Source organism: Lutra lutra, chromosome 5 (genome assembly GCF_902655055.1).
Source record: "Lutra lutra chromosome 5, mLutLut1.2, whole genome shotgun sequence".
NCBI lineage: Eukaryota > Metazoa > Chordata > Mammalia > Carnivora > Mustelidae > Lutra > Lutra lutra.
The window spans coordinates 90,105,857-90,119,783 of NC_062282.1; the positions used below are offsets into that span (position 1 = coordinate 90,105,857).

A 13,927-nucleotide genomic window follows, 5' to 3' on the forward strand; every position below is an offset into this window, starting at 1 on the left:
CCTTCTTCTACTACAGTGCAAGCTTTATGAGAGCAAAGATCTAATTCATTTTACTCTTCATTCTATCCATACCATAAGGTCAACAGTTTTAGGTGGCTAGGAAAGCAGGAGGCATGGTGGGATGACGGAGTTGTCCATACCAGGTGACAAAAGCAGACTCTTAAATTTTCAGGAGTATGGACAAATTGCTGTTATACGTAGCAATTATAGAAAGTTAAATTATACAAACTTATAGTTAAAAAATTAATTTAATTAAATAATTAAATTATAATTACCTAATAAATATTCGAAACTCCTCACTTATAGTTTGCCTACATTGTAATATCATGTATGTTCTAGCGGTCATTTATACCTACATATCTGTAAGTACTATATGGCTTGCTAACTCTCCATTTAGTGCCCTCTACAACTTGAATTGGGCCACGAGGAAGATTTTTGCCATGGAAATCAGCAAGTACTACAAATGGGCTTTGTGTGAGTGTGTGTGTTCACAGGAAGCTGGCTGTTAACATTCACCAGCCCACTAATGAAAAGGCTTATCAGGGGCATTCAAAAATAGTTTCTGGATGAATGTATTCATCTTTTATATGACTTCTCATTACATTTGAGTGATTTGCTCATGGTCACATTAGTTCTTAGCTTATTCCTTTAGCCCACCACAAAGCTTCTTAGGTTCACTCTCAAGCTTTCTTTTCGGAATAGGGCATACATACTTGTTGCTCTTGAAATGTCTATCTTTTGCATTTGATTGACTTCACATATTTAAAGTAGGGTGTATCTACTCTGTTCACAAATTCATCTTTTCTCTTTAACATTTGAGTTGTTCCCTTCCAAATTCACATTATCTTCAGGTATTAAATCATACAATTTGACAAACTTATTAGTTCCATATTGTCCTCTCCCTTGCCAATGGGATTTTCTTTTGCTCTGATTCACAATAACTCTGCATACTTGTCTAACTCAGCCTTACAGGAAGTCAGAGGCTTTCTTAGCCTCTTGTCAAGAAAATTTGGGGCATCTGAGTGGCTCAGTCGTTAAGCGTCTGCCTTCAGCTCAGGTCATGATCCCAGAGTCCTGGGATCAAGCCCCACATCTGGCTCCCTGCTCAGCAGGAAGTCTGCTTTTCCCTCTTCCACTCCCCCTGCTTGTGTTCTTTCTCTCACTGTCTCTCCCTCTCTGTCAAAAAAAATGAATAAAATCTTTAAAAAAAATTCAAAAAAAGAAAACACAGTTAAAAAAAGAAAGAAAATTAGGAAAGCTCTTCAATTATGGTTCGAAAGTGAAAAACAAAATGGAAGTTAGGAGGGGGTATAGTGAAAGCAGGAGGTGGGTATCTGGCTGGGGCAAAATACATCGGGGCTGGGACCTCCACAATGAGAAGCAGCAAAGGAAAGGGCACAGAAGCAAATTCTCGCTGTCTTGTAAAGTGTTCATTATTTGCTCTGCTCAGACTAAACAAGTCTTCTCCGGGCCACTCACTGAAGGTACTGTCTCTTAAAATTATGTGTTGGGAATTCCCCAGTTGCATGACTTACAGTCAAAATTCTACTACTGAAAATCATAAAATCAGCATAATGACAATAGTATAAATTTTATTTGCCACGACCTAAACATGGAGGCTCACTTCCATTACATATTGAGAAACAGTATAGTTTAGAAACATAGTATCGCTCTCACCTGGGCCATCAGAACTATTCACAAGCATAATTACAAGCTCTCAGCACTGAGGGGCATCTTTGCTTTTTCAGCCACCTTGATTTCTGCCTCTCCTGCCTGTCCACATTTGACAGTGCTCCATGCTGGTCGGTAGCCCACAGCCACCTCTTAATCAGGACTTTTGTAATAATCGCACAGTTTATGTGTTTCTGTCTGTGGTTGCTCCGCGTGCTGTCCTGATAGTACAGAGAACTCTCAAGCCTTATTTTCCCTCTTCATCTCTGTTTCTGGTTGGCATTTCCTTGCTAATTGCACAGATCCCTTTGAATGCTCCAGATAGGACTTTCTTTCAATTTAGGAGATCTCAGCTAGTGCTTTCACAAAAATTTTATTTACAAAAAGGTCCCTACACAAACCCTATTGCAGCTGTTGTAGGAAGGGGTTTTTAGACTTGTAAGTAAAGTGTCTTAGTTTTACTTGAAGGAGTCTTTCTAGTGTTTAGAAACGCATCTTCTGGTGGTGGCTGCCCAATTCTGACTCTTGCACTCCTCCCTAGTTGCAGAAAATATGTGCTAAACCATTGTGCTTGCTGCCTTACCAAAAACATTGATTTAGATGGGATCTACACTGAAGTGAGGTGGTGGGACACTGGAGGAAAATTTTGTGCATAAGCGCACAGAGCCGTGGTTTCAAGCTCTGGCTGTGACACTATCAAATTTGATGACCTGGGCTTTCTTTAGTTCTTGAGGGTTTTCTTTTTTCTTTTTCTTTCTACTACTTCTTCTTCTTCTTCTTTTTTTTTTTTTCTCTTAGATTGGGTGGGTGTGGGGGGGGGTGTCACACAGCACAGGCAGAGGAGAAAAAATCCCAAGCAGGCTCCAGGTCCAGCACAGAACCCTAGGCAGGGCTTGATCTCACAACTCTGAGAACGTGACCTGAGCCAAAGTCAAGAGTCTGACGCTCAACAGACTGAGCCACCCAGGTGCCCTGGTCTTTAGGTTTTGTAATGTAAGATGATCGGTTTGAGCAGACGAACTCTTGGGTCTCTTCAACTTTTGTCCACTACTCTGTGAACATGGGGGAAGGAAGTACAGTGTCCCCATTCTTGTCAGGGGTGTAAAAAGATTTGCTGATAGTTTCATTCATTCAAGGCATATTCATCAACCACCTACACCATGTCACATACCCCACAGGTATTAAAAATAAAGAGTTAGAAAAAAGAAGGCAAAAATTACTTTCACATGGAGCTTACATTCTAGTATTAATAATACCTCACATTTATTTTAGTGTTTTCATGTGCCGGAAATTATTTATGGTCAACAGACTTAATCCTCATAACATCCCATTTTACAGATCAGGAAACTGAGGCAATCAAGTTCAATAATTTTCTAATGTCTAATAGCTGTGAACGCAAGTATAGAAATCTGAACAACAGCAGTGTGGCTCGGAAGCCAGCCAGCTCCCATCCATTAGACCACAGCACCTTGCAAAGATCCAGCTGTTTATATATACAAGCTGTGAGCTGGATTGTACTATTCTGTAACCAAATGTGGCCCCAGTGATAATGACTAACCTATAAAGCTAGTTGAAAAAGAAGCATCCATCACAAAATTGATGAAATGATAAGAGGACATTGGAAAATGCTATAAAGAGGGGGTAGGCAACTCACTTTTCTGTACATATTCTCATTGAGGGGTGCAATGACCTTTTGAAGTAGGCATTAATACTTTCCCTTTACAGACTAATAAAGGTTAGGGAAATTGCCCAGCCAAGAAAGCAGCAAAGATGGATTCAAACTTCATCTGCTCAACTGTAAAGACAAAGTCTCCCCCTTATACCATGCTACTTAACCCCACGTTTGTTAAGATTGTTAACCTTCCTGCTATTCCTATAATGATTGTTATGTTGCCTTTATGGTAACTATTTTTTTTCCCATTTTCAAATATGTTAATATTACTCCCGATTTGGAATATGGTTAAGAAGGCCCATTTAATATTCAAAACAATGTCAGTGGCATGAAATAGGATGAAGTTGACCTCTTTTGCTCAGAGAATCTTCAGGCTCCACTGAACAGCTGGCCAAGGAGCAACACTTTGGCAGTGAAATACAACCACATGAGCAATGTTTCTGGCCAGATGAGATGAGCCAGATGGAAGCCCATGGAGCAAAATCCAGGGAGAGGATGAAGCCAGGTCGCTTTAATCACCGACTGGCTTTTTTGTTTTTGTTTTTTTGTTTGTTCTTTTTTTTAAAAGATTTTATTTATTTATTAGAGAGAGAGAGCACAAGTAGGCAGAGCAGCAGGCAGAGGGAGAGGGAGAAGCAGGCTCCCCACTGAGCAGGGAGCCTGATGCGGGACTCGATCCCAGGACCCTGGGATCATGACCTGAGCCGAAGGCAGACGCTTAACTGACTGAGCCACCCAGGAGCCCCTGTTTGTTCTTAAGAAATCCTTTTTTTTTTTTTTTTTAAAGAAAGAAAGAGCAGGGGGCAGGGTAGAGGGAGAGGGAGAGAGAGAGAACCATAGGCAGGCTTCATGACCAGCGCAGAGCTGGAGGAAGGGCTCAAATCACAGCCCCAAGATCATAACCTGAGCAGAAATCAAAGTCTGCCACTTAACCGACTAAACCACCCAGGCGCCCCAAGAAATACTTAAATTTTGAGGCTCTTGTTTAACATCTCTTTAAACCAGTATCAATTACGTTAGCTGATAGTTCAGATATTATTTAGTAAATTTATATTTTAATTGACTACTAAGCCATGTTCTACATCAAATTACAAGGTCCTCTTTCTCCAGAGAAAGATTCTGAGTTGATCTGAGGAGGACATGAATCTATTAGAATAGCACCTCTCATGATGGAACTCCTTGTGTGGTCATGGGAAGATATGGTAAGGAAACTGGAGGGAGCAGAGAGACTATTAGAAGTCTAGGCTCTAGGACAAACTGCCGGGGATCAAACTTGGGCACATTTCTTAAACTCTGCTGTTAAAATAACCTCAGCTGTTAAAATAAAGACGATACCAGATCTACCTCATCGGGTTGTTTCGTGAGATGAAATGAAATAATGTGTACATTACCAGGAACATGCCATGGCACACAGTAAGTGCCATTAGAAATTAGATCTTATTATTCAGTTATTACTTAGTATTATTCCAGATTTCACTGCCTTCCTGTGTCTGTGTGGTCTCTGATCTCTGAACCTTCCATTCTTTCTCTCCTATTCAGTGGTTAAGTGTCCCATTCTCCTCCCTATAGAATCAAATGAGATGAGCCATGGGGCATTAAAGACAAAGTCATCATGCCATTTATATCTGAAAAGCTTTAAAAAATGCTATGCCATGGGCGGCATGAATGTTAAATCTGGGAAGTTACAACCCAGCATACTGATCTTTTGGTGGCCCCCATCTCCCCTCCTAAAGGCCTTGGCTCCGCCTGCATTTCTAGTCGGTAGTAGATCAACAACTGACCGTGCTACTGCTCAGGTTTTCGTGGTAACAGAGTCGTTGAAACCACACTCTCCTCTTGTTCTTGTTCATATTTGTTATTATCAAATGTCCAGATCCAAGTCGCAGGTCTGAATGTAAGTTTCTAAGAGTACAGGGATGATTTAAAGTCATTGAAGGCGGGGCGCCTGGGTGGCTCAGTTGTTAAGCATCTGCCTTCAGCTCAGGTCACGATCCTGGAGTCCTGGGATCGAGTCCCACATTGGGCTCCCTGCTCAGCAGGGAGTCTGCTTCTCCCTCTGACTTCTCCTCTCTCATGCTCTCTCTCTCAAATAAATAAGTAAAATATTTAAAAATAAATAAATAAATAAATAAAGTCACTGAAGGCTTTTTGTTTTAGTAAATATGGCTTTATCTTTCCATGGCTCAAAATCACTTGTGCTTCTTGTTTCTCCATCTGATGGCTTGTTAATTCTCCTTTTCACTGATTGGTCTGTTTCTCATTAAAAAATTCACTCGTTAGCTCTTCTACAACAGGTACAAGTATGCTTACATGCATTTAATTAATCACCTATTTGGCAGCTCTGTTAAAATGCTGGGGGAGGGATGTTGACGTTGAAACTACTGGCAAAAAAGAGATTTGGAGAGTTTTGGAGACTCAATTATTTAGTATATCCCACGAACCCTATTAGCATAAGAGATGGGAAAACAAGAACTGTTTTCTGCTTCTGGTCTATGGGATGCTAGTGGAATCATCTCTGTCCTAAATGTACCTTGGATGACTTTCTCTTCTATTTGCATACCACCCACCCCATAGTCACCTCAATTTTTTTTCTTTTTCTTTTTCTTTTTTAAGGTCCCTTTCTTAGAAGAGAGAAAGCAGACAGTTTTGTGATTTGTTCTGGTTGGAAGACAAGACCATCTCTTGAAGAGTAGCTTTCTATTTAATGTTTCCTTAAATGTTAGTATACTTTTAAACAATAACATTTAGAAAAACAAGATGTCCCAGCATAGTTCCCTTGGGGAGTTGGCAGAATCCACCAACCTGCTAAGTCTTACTCCTTATTCTTTCTTTCCTTCCCAGAGCATTTTCTTTCCTTTTTTTTTTTTTTTAGGTACTATATTTAAAACTCCAACGTAAATTCATCATTTACATTATCTCCTCAAACTTAATGGGATGAACATACCATTCCCTTCTCTCTCTAAAAGATAGGAGAGGAGTGGCTCTAAATAAGGATTGGCACTCATTCCAGATCCATAGATGAAAATAAGCCTCCTAAGTATGTAATCCTCTGTTTCTCTCTCCGAATCAAATCAAATTTGGCTTAATAAGCTATATATCAATCATATTTGGCTTTTTATAATAACACATTTTACCGACAAAAGACAAAAATTTGTCACTGCTGAAAAACCACTTTCAAATCTATTTTAAGCATTGAATAACTGTCCAAAATCATATTTCTCAGGGATGAATACTCATTCAATGCATATGATTTGCTATTACTTTAACAAAGCAGACTCTTTAACTGAATTTCACATATTATAGACTTGGTTTTCCTGAACGTTACAGACTTGGTAACGCTGAATGTTATAAGAAAGGGGAAATAACACCAAAGAAAACTACTCCAGTTTAAAGTTAAGTGTACCACCAATATCAGGCATTCACATCCATTCAATCTCAAAGGAAAAAAAAATTATACTATTATACTAGCCACAATTGAGGACTTAAAGAATATACAATATTTCATTTAAACCAACAGTCTTATAAAGGAGAAATTCAATGAAGAACTTTTGGCTAATGACCAGTTATTTCAGTTGTTTCAATAGTAAAATCATATCCAAAGCCTCTCAAAGGTCATGGTAAGCTTAAGCTATGTACGTTTTAAGGATCTCATATATTAAAAAAATGCAAAAATAGAATTGCAAAGTTGTGGGAAAATTTATATGTTTACATCAATCAGTTTAATACCTTTAACTCTAGGAAAGCTATGCAACAAAAATGTGCTATTCACTAGGTAACTATAGAATTTAAGTGTGTGTGCGCCTGTGTGTGTGGGTGCACATACAAGCATATATTGATTTGTGGTTCATTTGAGATGATGTGGTCTGTTAAAAGTTTATAGTTGTACGATAAACATATTTTTTCATTATTGTCAGTATACTGCTGTATTGAATGCATAATCTTTTTGAACACTGACAGACCTCTGAAAATGTAAGACCAGAGTGGCCATCTGCCCTCCTAGTTCCCTAACCTTCCACTGGACTCTTGGCCTGTGATAGGCCCTGATTATTCAACAAGTTGACTTTCAAAATAAAACGGTGATAGCAACTAAGACAGTATAGCAAGATGTCTCATCAAATATGCATTAATGGCACTCCTGTCACATATAAGGGAGCCTATGGCATCAAAGGATTTATAGTCCAAATGGAGAGAAAAAAGAGGACCCAAAGAATAGTGAAGACAGTATGTAAAACTGTTTATTACATGTGCAGTTCACACACAAATTAAAAGCAAACTGATGAGGGACAAGGTCTGTCAAGCTCCAAAAGAGAAAGGCCCATGATGGTGAGTCAGGATGTCACTCTAACCTCTTGCTAGGAAAAAGGCGTGTTAGAACTACCAACAAGGGCACTTAAATCCATGGAAAACTCATCCTTACACATCTCAGTGTTTGTTTTATTTTGGAAAGGACTGGAATTTGACTGAAGGACAATGAAATGACTTTGCCAGATGAAGGCAAGTTTCATAATGTATCTGCAAATCATACAGTAGAGCTTAAATTGAATTTTTTTTGAGATTTCTGAAACACTATTGCCACATGCTAGTCCTTTCACACTATCCAGTAGCTAGACATGTATGATATCCTGGGACTTGTAATCAGGTCTCAATGATGAGGAGAGTCGAGAGGTCACCATCTATTGGAAATAAGCACTGCAATGTTTACAAATCTTTGATGAGCATACAACAGTATATAAGAAGCATGAGATGCAAATAATAAGCATGAGATGTGCATTCAGTAGAATGCATAGTAGGGTGCATCATTTCTACTGTTTTACTGTATTTATAACTAATAAGTTAATATAATTAGTAAAAAATAAATGGTATTTCCTTTGTTTTGAACTAGAAATAAATGGAATCGCTACCTACACTTTTAGCTGCCAATTTTTATTTATCGTGGTCAAAATTTGCTCATGCATTGTTCCTATAAGTGAATTATAGAATTTGCTTTCTCTGATTTTACAGTTCCTGAATAAGTTCCGAGGACACTATTTTCCATACTGTCTCCCATGAATTTACTCTCATGAATTATTTTAAAGCAAAATTCAAACTTTTTTATGCAAGTAAATTAGAAGACATTATAACCAAAATTTAATGCATACTTCTATATAAGCCAAGTAGTCCCAGATATGTGGCATTTGGTCTAAATAAGAAAGATATTCTCAAAACTTTGCAAACAGTTTCAGCTGTATTTGCTTTTCCTGAAATAGCTTTCACTGCTTACAGACTAACCAATCAGAAGCAAACAAACAAAAGTGTGAAGAATCAATCTTTTCCTTGTAAATAGCTAGAATACTCAGGAGAGAAGGAAATCAAAGATTTTTTTTTTCCCTCACTGTCTTCTTTCTTTTTTCTAGTTATTTCGTTAAAATAAGCTAACTTGGACATAAAACAAAGTTGTCATTGACGATCTATTGAGATCATAAAGTCAAGATCTTTCATATGATTTCTATAGAAATCTTCAGAAAGAAACGATTAACAGAACATCAATTTTGATTTTATAGTATCTAATTCTCCTGAACAAGATTAAAACACTAAATTACCATCTAGATTCCAGAGATAGTTGCAACTTTTCCATATAAATGTGCCCGGAAACCCTTATAAACAAGATAGTAGTATTTCCTTTTTATTGCTTGATTGCCTGTTTAATCAAGCAAGATACCATTCCTAACATTTAAAGGGTTAACTGAAAGTTAGCACGACCAATGTTGACTCTTTTAACTCCATCAGGGATGCTAATACTCTTGTTTTCCAGATGCCAGTAATAGAATGCTATTTTTTTTTTTAAGTTCACCATTTAACACTCAAAATTAGCTTTTAGAGTTCGTTAACTTCCTGCTACTTCTCAGGTTCCCACATACCCCCGACTATTTTCAGGTTCATCTCTTGGTCACTCATATTTCGTATACGGCTAACAACGCATGTTAGGAGTTAAATAGATCAACACGGGGCAAAAGCATATTTTGGAGGGTGGGGTGAGGAGGGAAGTGCTAAAGCTACAGAGACTGATTTAAAAAATTCTTCCCGGCTACAAAAAGTAAAGAGCGATACCTGTAGGACTTTGAGAAACGCAATCTTGTTTTGGCTCTGGGAGATGGTCCTGGCAATGTGACTCCCTGAGGATCCCAAAGAAAAGCCATTTGTAAGGAAGGTGCCAGGATCGGTGGAAACCGTAGAAAGTCAGAGTTGGTACAGGGCCCGGGGGCCTGAGGGCCCCACGCTGAGCAGGAGGCACTTGTGGTAGAGTGAGGGCATTTCCTCTGTGTGGAGGTATGCGCTGACAAGGAGGTGGCAGGCTGGCTGAAGCAGGGGTGGGAGGGATGGCCAGGACTTCCTGCTGCATGACACTTGCCCTTTGCGACAGAGCTTGCTTCACTCAGACCTTATCTCATTAATAATATGAGCAACACACTCTCACAAATTTGTTTTTAAATATAGTCCTGATTAAACAGCATAGTCACATGCCACTCCTGAGAAGCACGAAACACACATACACACACACAATGAAAAGTATGACTGAATGTGGGTGAACCTTTATATCAAGTGTGAAGTTTAAAAAAAAAAGAGGTTAACAGAGGGCCCTTTGTTAAAAAAAAAAAAAAAGTAATTACATATCTACAATGGGGAAATTCAACAAAGATTACTACATTTCACACAACTAGATGCCAAATAGAATTTTCTTTATTCCAACTTCTCTTAGAAACAGGGATGGACATCATTACTTGCAAAACTTTCATAAGGATTTAATCGTCCTGAAATACCAGCACCTCCCTGCAAGTCGACATGGGAAGAAAACAGGCAGATCACTTTCAAAGCTTTTGGCAGCTTTTCCCTCAAGGAGATGGCGTGTCACCTTGGAGAGGGAATTATAATGCATGGCTTTGACAAAAAAGATCAATTTTTCTTGTTCATTTCCTAGTCCTTAGAAACATTTCTTAACTCCCTGATAAATCCCTTAAAACACTTTCTTTCAAATTAAATAAATGATGAAAGCCAAACAGAGCCCTTCACATGTTTTATGAGTCCAGCACATTTCAGGGAGGCACATATTTCAAGATGTTGTACGCAAGGAGTCAAAGGACCCCGATGCCGTCATCACTCCTCACCATGGAGTGGTATTTAATGTTAACAGTGCAGCATAATTCCATCAGTCCCTGTCCAAACAATGCCCCACGGGTGACCTCAACTGTAAACCAAGGCAGAACTCCACTTCTCTCAGATAAGATTAGAGAGGCTTGGAGTGCCCGAGAGTGAATTTAACCTGCTCTGAGCTGGACAAAATGGGCCGACAGTTGAACTTACAGATGGTCATCACATGTGCCAAATTTGGAGACCCATACCACCCTGTCTATCTCTGACATAGCCAAGGGGTCCAAAACATTCATGTACTTTTTATGAAAGCTCAAGTAAGTAAATAGGGCACTTATTTTCTCAACAGCATCTGGCACACCAGGAGTTCTTGAGAGCATGACAGGTTCCATATCAGCTTTGTGAAGAAGCAATAGAAAACATTTTCATAGTTTCACCTCTCTGTTATCTGGCAGATGGGCTCCAAGAGTAAGTAGGAGAGAGCTGACTAAGCAAGAGCAAATTCAGAGGAGCCAAGAGTTCATAAACATACGTTCTCTCTGAATCAACCATCAGTATTCACATGCTTCATAAATCCCCCCTTGCTGCTTTTGTACATGGATACACATCCCACAAGAGCAAAATCAGAGGCCACCTTTCAGGTATTCTTTGAGAAAGACCAAGAAAGTGCCTGTGTCTATACCTACACGAGTCTGCCCTTCTTGGTGGATGAAATCTCACTATTATCATTTCATTCTTTTAAACTATTTGATTCCCACATCAGACAGCTCGGAGAAAATGCAAACACTCCTGGCAGAGTTAGGAAGCTGCTGAACAACTTGGTGTTTGGTAGCATGGCTTTATCTGAAACTGAAGTTAGAAAGCACCGGAGAATGGGGAGTGAGGAGGAGCCCCTGAGAGCAGGTCCAGGGAGACAGTGGGGAGAGAGGGGGAAACACACAGACAGGCATGAGAGCAGGAGGGGTGGTACTAGCTAACTTGAACTCCTCTCACTTTCTACATAGGACAGAACTCTCCTCACTGGTGGCATTTTACATTTTAAAGGTGAAAGAGCTTCAGTGTGTCCTGAAAATAAAAGCTGCAGTCCACATATACGACTTTGGGAGCAAAAAAACACGACTTGCTTTGTTATCCCAATTATACTGGTCATGGCAAGATGGACTGCGCAGACTGGAGCCAGTCATAGGTATTTCGGCTAACATGTGTCTTTGTCTCCATTCCAATTTACATTTTTAGAAGAATGTTCTATTAACTGACATCTGACTGATAAAACATCAGGGCATAATTATAATGCAGAATGAAGATATTGTGGAATGTCCAACTTCTAAAAGAAATGTACAGCAAAAGAGACGCAAAGTTGTCTGTTTCACTACTGCTAAAGTATTTCTTCCTTCTTTTGTCCCCTGATTCTTGACATTGGAAACTGGAATCTTTAAACAGAATAAAAATAATGTAAATGGTGCCTGGGTGCCTCAGTCAGTTGAGCCTCTACCTGTGGCTCTGGACCTGATCTTAGGGTCATAGAATCGAGCCCTACATCAGGCTCCTCATTCAGTGGGGAGTCTGCTGTCTCTCTCCCTCTGCCCTTCTGCTTATGCTCTCTTCCTTTCAAATAAATAAATAAAATCTTAAAAAAATGTAAATGTAAAATGATAACCAGGGAAATGGAAAATGTGGTCCTTTTTCCTAATGTGAAATCGGATGTGGATACAAGAAGTATCTTCCAACATTAATGTTATTTTTTTCCTGAAATAATTACTCACTGCCTCCTTTTCATTTCTTCCATACAGTTATATATAATCCCCCTGTAGGTTCCTAGGCCTCAACAAGGTCACAGAAATAAGCTACTTATTTCTGACATAATCATGAGTAAAATTAAGCTTGATTTCAGGGACGCCTGGGTGGCTCAGTTGGTTGGACGACTGCCTTCGGCTCGGGTCATGATCCCGGAGTCCCGGGATCGAGTCCCACATCGGGCTCCCAGCTCCATGGGGAGTCTGCTTCTCCCTCTGACCTTCTCCTCGCTCATGCTCTCTCTCACTGTCTCTCTCTCAAATGAATAAATAAAATCTTTAAAAAAAAATTAAGCTTGATTTCAAGTATAAATACCAATATCCTTTGGAAGGACTGGTTAGTACTTCATAGACATGAATTTAGACAACTGGAAAAAAATTAAAATTAAATAAGGTGTTTGCTAGGATGAATCTTTGCTGTCATTCACATTTTAAACAGTTGTTTATAACTTTCACTGCACATGTATTAAAGGGTAGAAAAAGAAATAAGGTAATATTTTGAATATTTTAACATGTCACTGTTAAACACTCCTTTACCCATAAGAATATTAGTAGAAACGGGATTTGGAGGCAGAGAAGTTCCATCCCTGAGACAATCTCTTCTTCTACAATCTGGAAACTCAGCTTATAACTCCAGGAAAACCAGATTCTGAAATCGAAATTTTGTCTCCACCAAATCGCTATCCAATAATTCCTAATATCCCTAAAAGCTCAACAACTTGCCCACCTCTTAATGTAGACCTTATGGTCTGCAGCTCTATATAAGGCATCTTCTTTGCCTCTTGAATATTTCTGGGATTTTGGTTCCAAGATTCCAGACGTTACAAGTGGCAAATTTGGGGTTTGGTGTCTGACACAGAAACTCAGCATTTCCTTTATAGGAGATAGCTAATATGAATCAAATTGGAAGTCCCAAATTTAAAAGTGGAAAACTTTAAACACAACCCATATAGACATTTGCTTACTCCAATCTGCTACTTTGACAGGTGGGGGTTGGTGAGCTGAACTTCAGAGAAACAAAGAGTTACATTAGTGGAGTTGCATTATGTTGAAATACATTGTCTCAGGAAGCCAGACCAGGCAGAGATAGGGTCCAGGATAATGCTGTATTTTGAAATTGTGGCTGGTCACAGATTCGAAGGTGGCAGAAGTTAACTTGGGAGCAAACCACCTCATTTCATGTTCATTTATCAGCTACCTCTGACAGGAGTTTCACTGTGAGAATTCTATTTTCACGGTGACCAATTGCAAAAGAGCATGCCAAAAGGAAATTTAACAACCGGACTTGCGTACTTCTCTAAACTAGTATTCATATGGTATCCGTAACTGTGGTTTTTATTACATTCATGTATTACCAAAATCAACTATCAACTATTTTTTAAAGATGTATTTATTTGGGGGGGGGAGGGGCAGAGGGAGAAGGAGAGAGAAAAATCCCTAGCAAACTCCCTGCTGAGCATGCAGCCCAACTCAGGACTCTCTCACAATAGCGAGATCATGAAATCAAGAGTCAGATGCTTAACTGACTGAGCCACTCAGGCACCCCTCAGCTATGGATTATTACTCCAAATGGAAATGTCGCAAAATAACACTAGCCTTTTCTTGATCTGCTTTCAAATAGGCATTCTAAACCTTACATGTGCCTACTTGATTTAGAGGTCAATTG

At 39.2% G+C, this 13,927-nt stretch overlaps 1 protein-coding gene across 5 annotated transcripts in view; it reads right to left on the minus strand.

Moving 5' to 3' along the window:
- PDE4D (phosphodiesterase 4D) overlaps positions 1-13,927 on the minus strand; it is a 1,258,413-nt gene that overhangs the window by 351,001 nt on the left and 893,485 nt on the right. Inside the window, exon 1 of one of the 5 annotated variants that reach the window (XM_047729076.1) lies at positions 9,431-9,670. The exons of the other annotated variants lie outside the window; for them this stretch is intronic. Coding sequence (XP_047585032.1) covers positions 9,431-9,519 — 89 coding nt within the window. The 5' untranslated portion in view covers positions 9,520-9,670. Of the gene's footprint in view, positions 1-9,430; positions 9,671-13,927 lie in introns of those variants that run through there. 5 annotated transcript variants of the gene reach the window in all.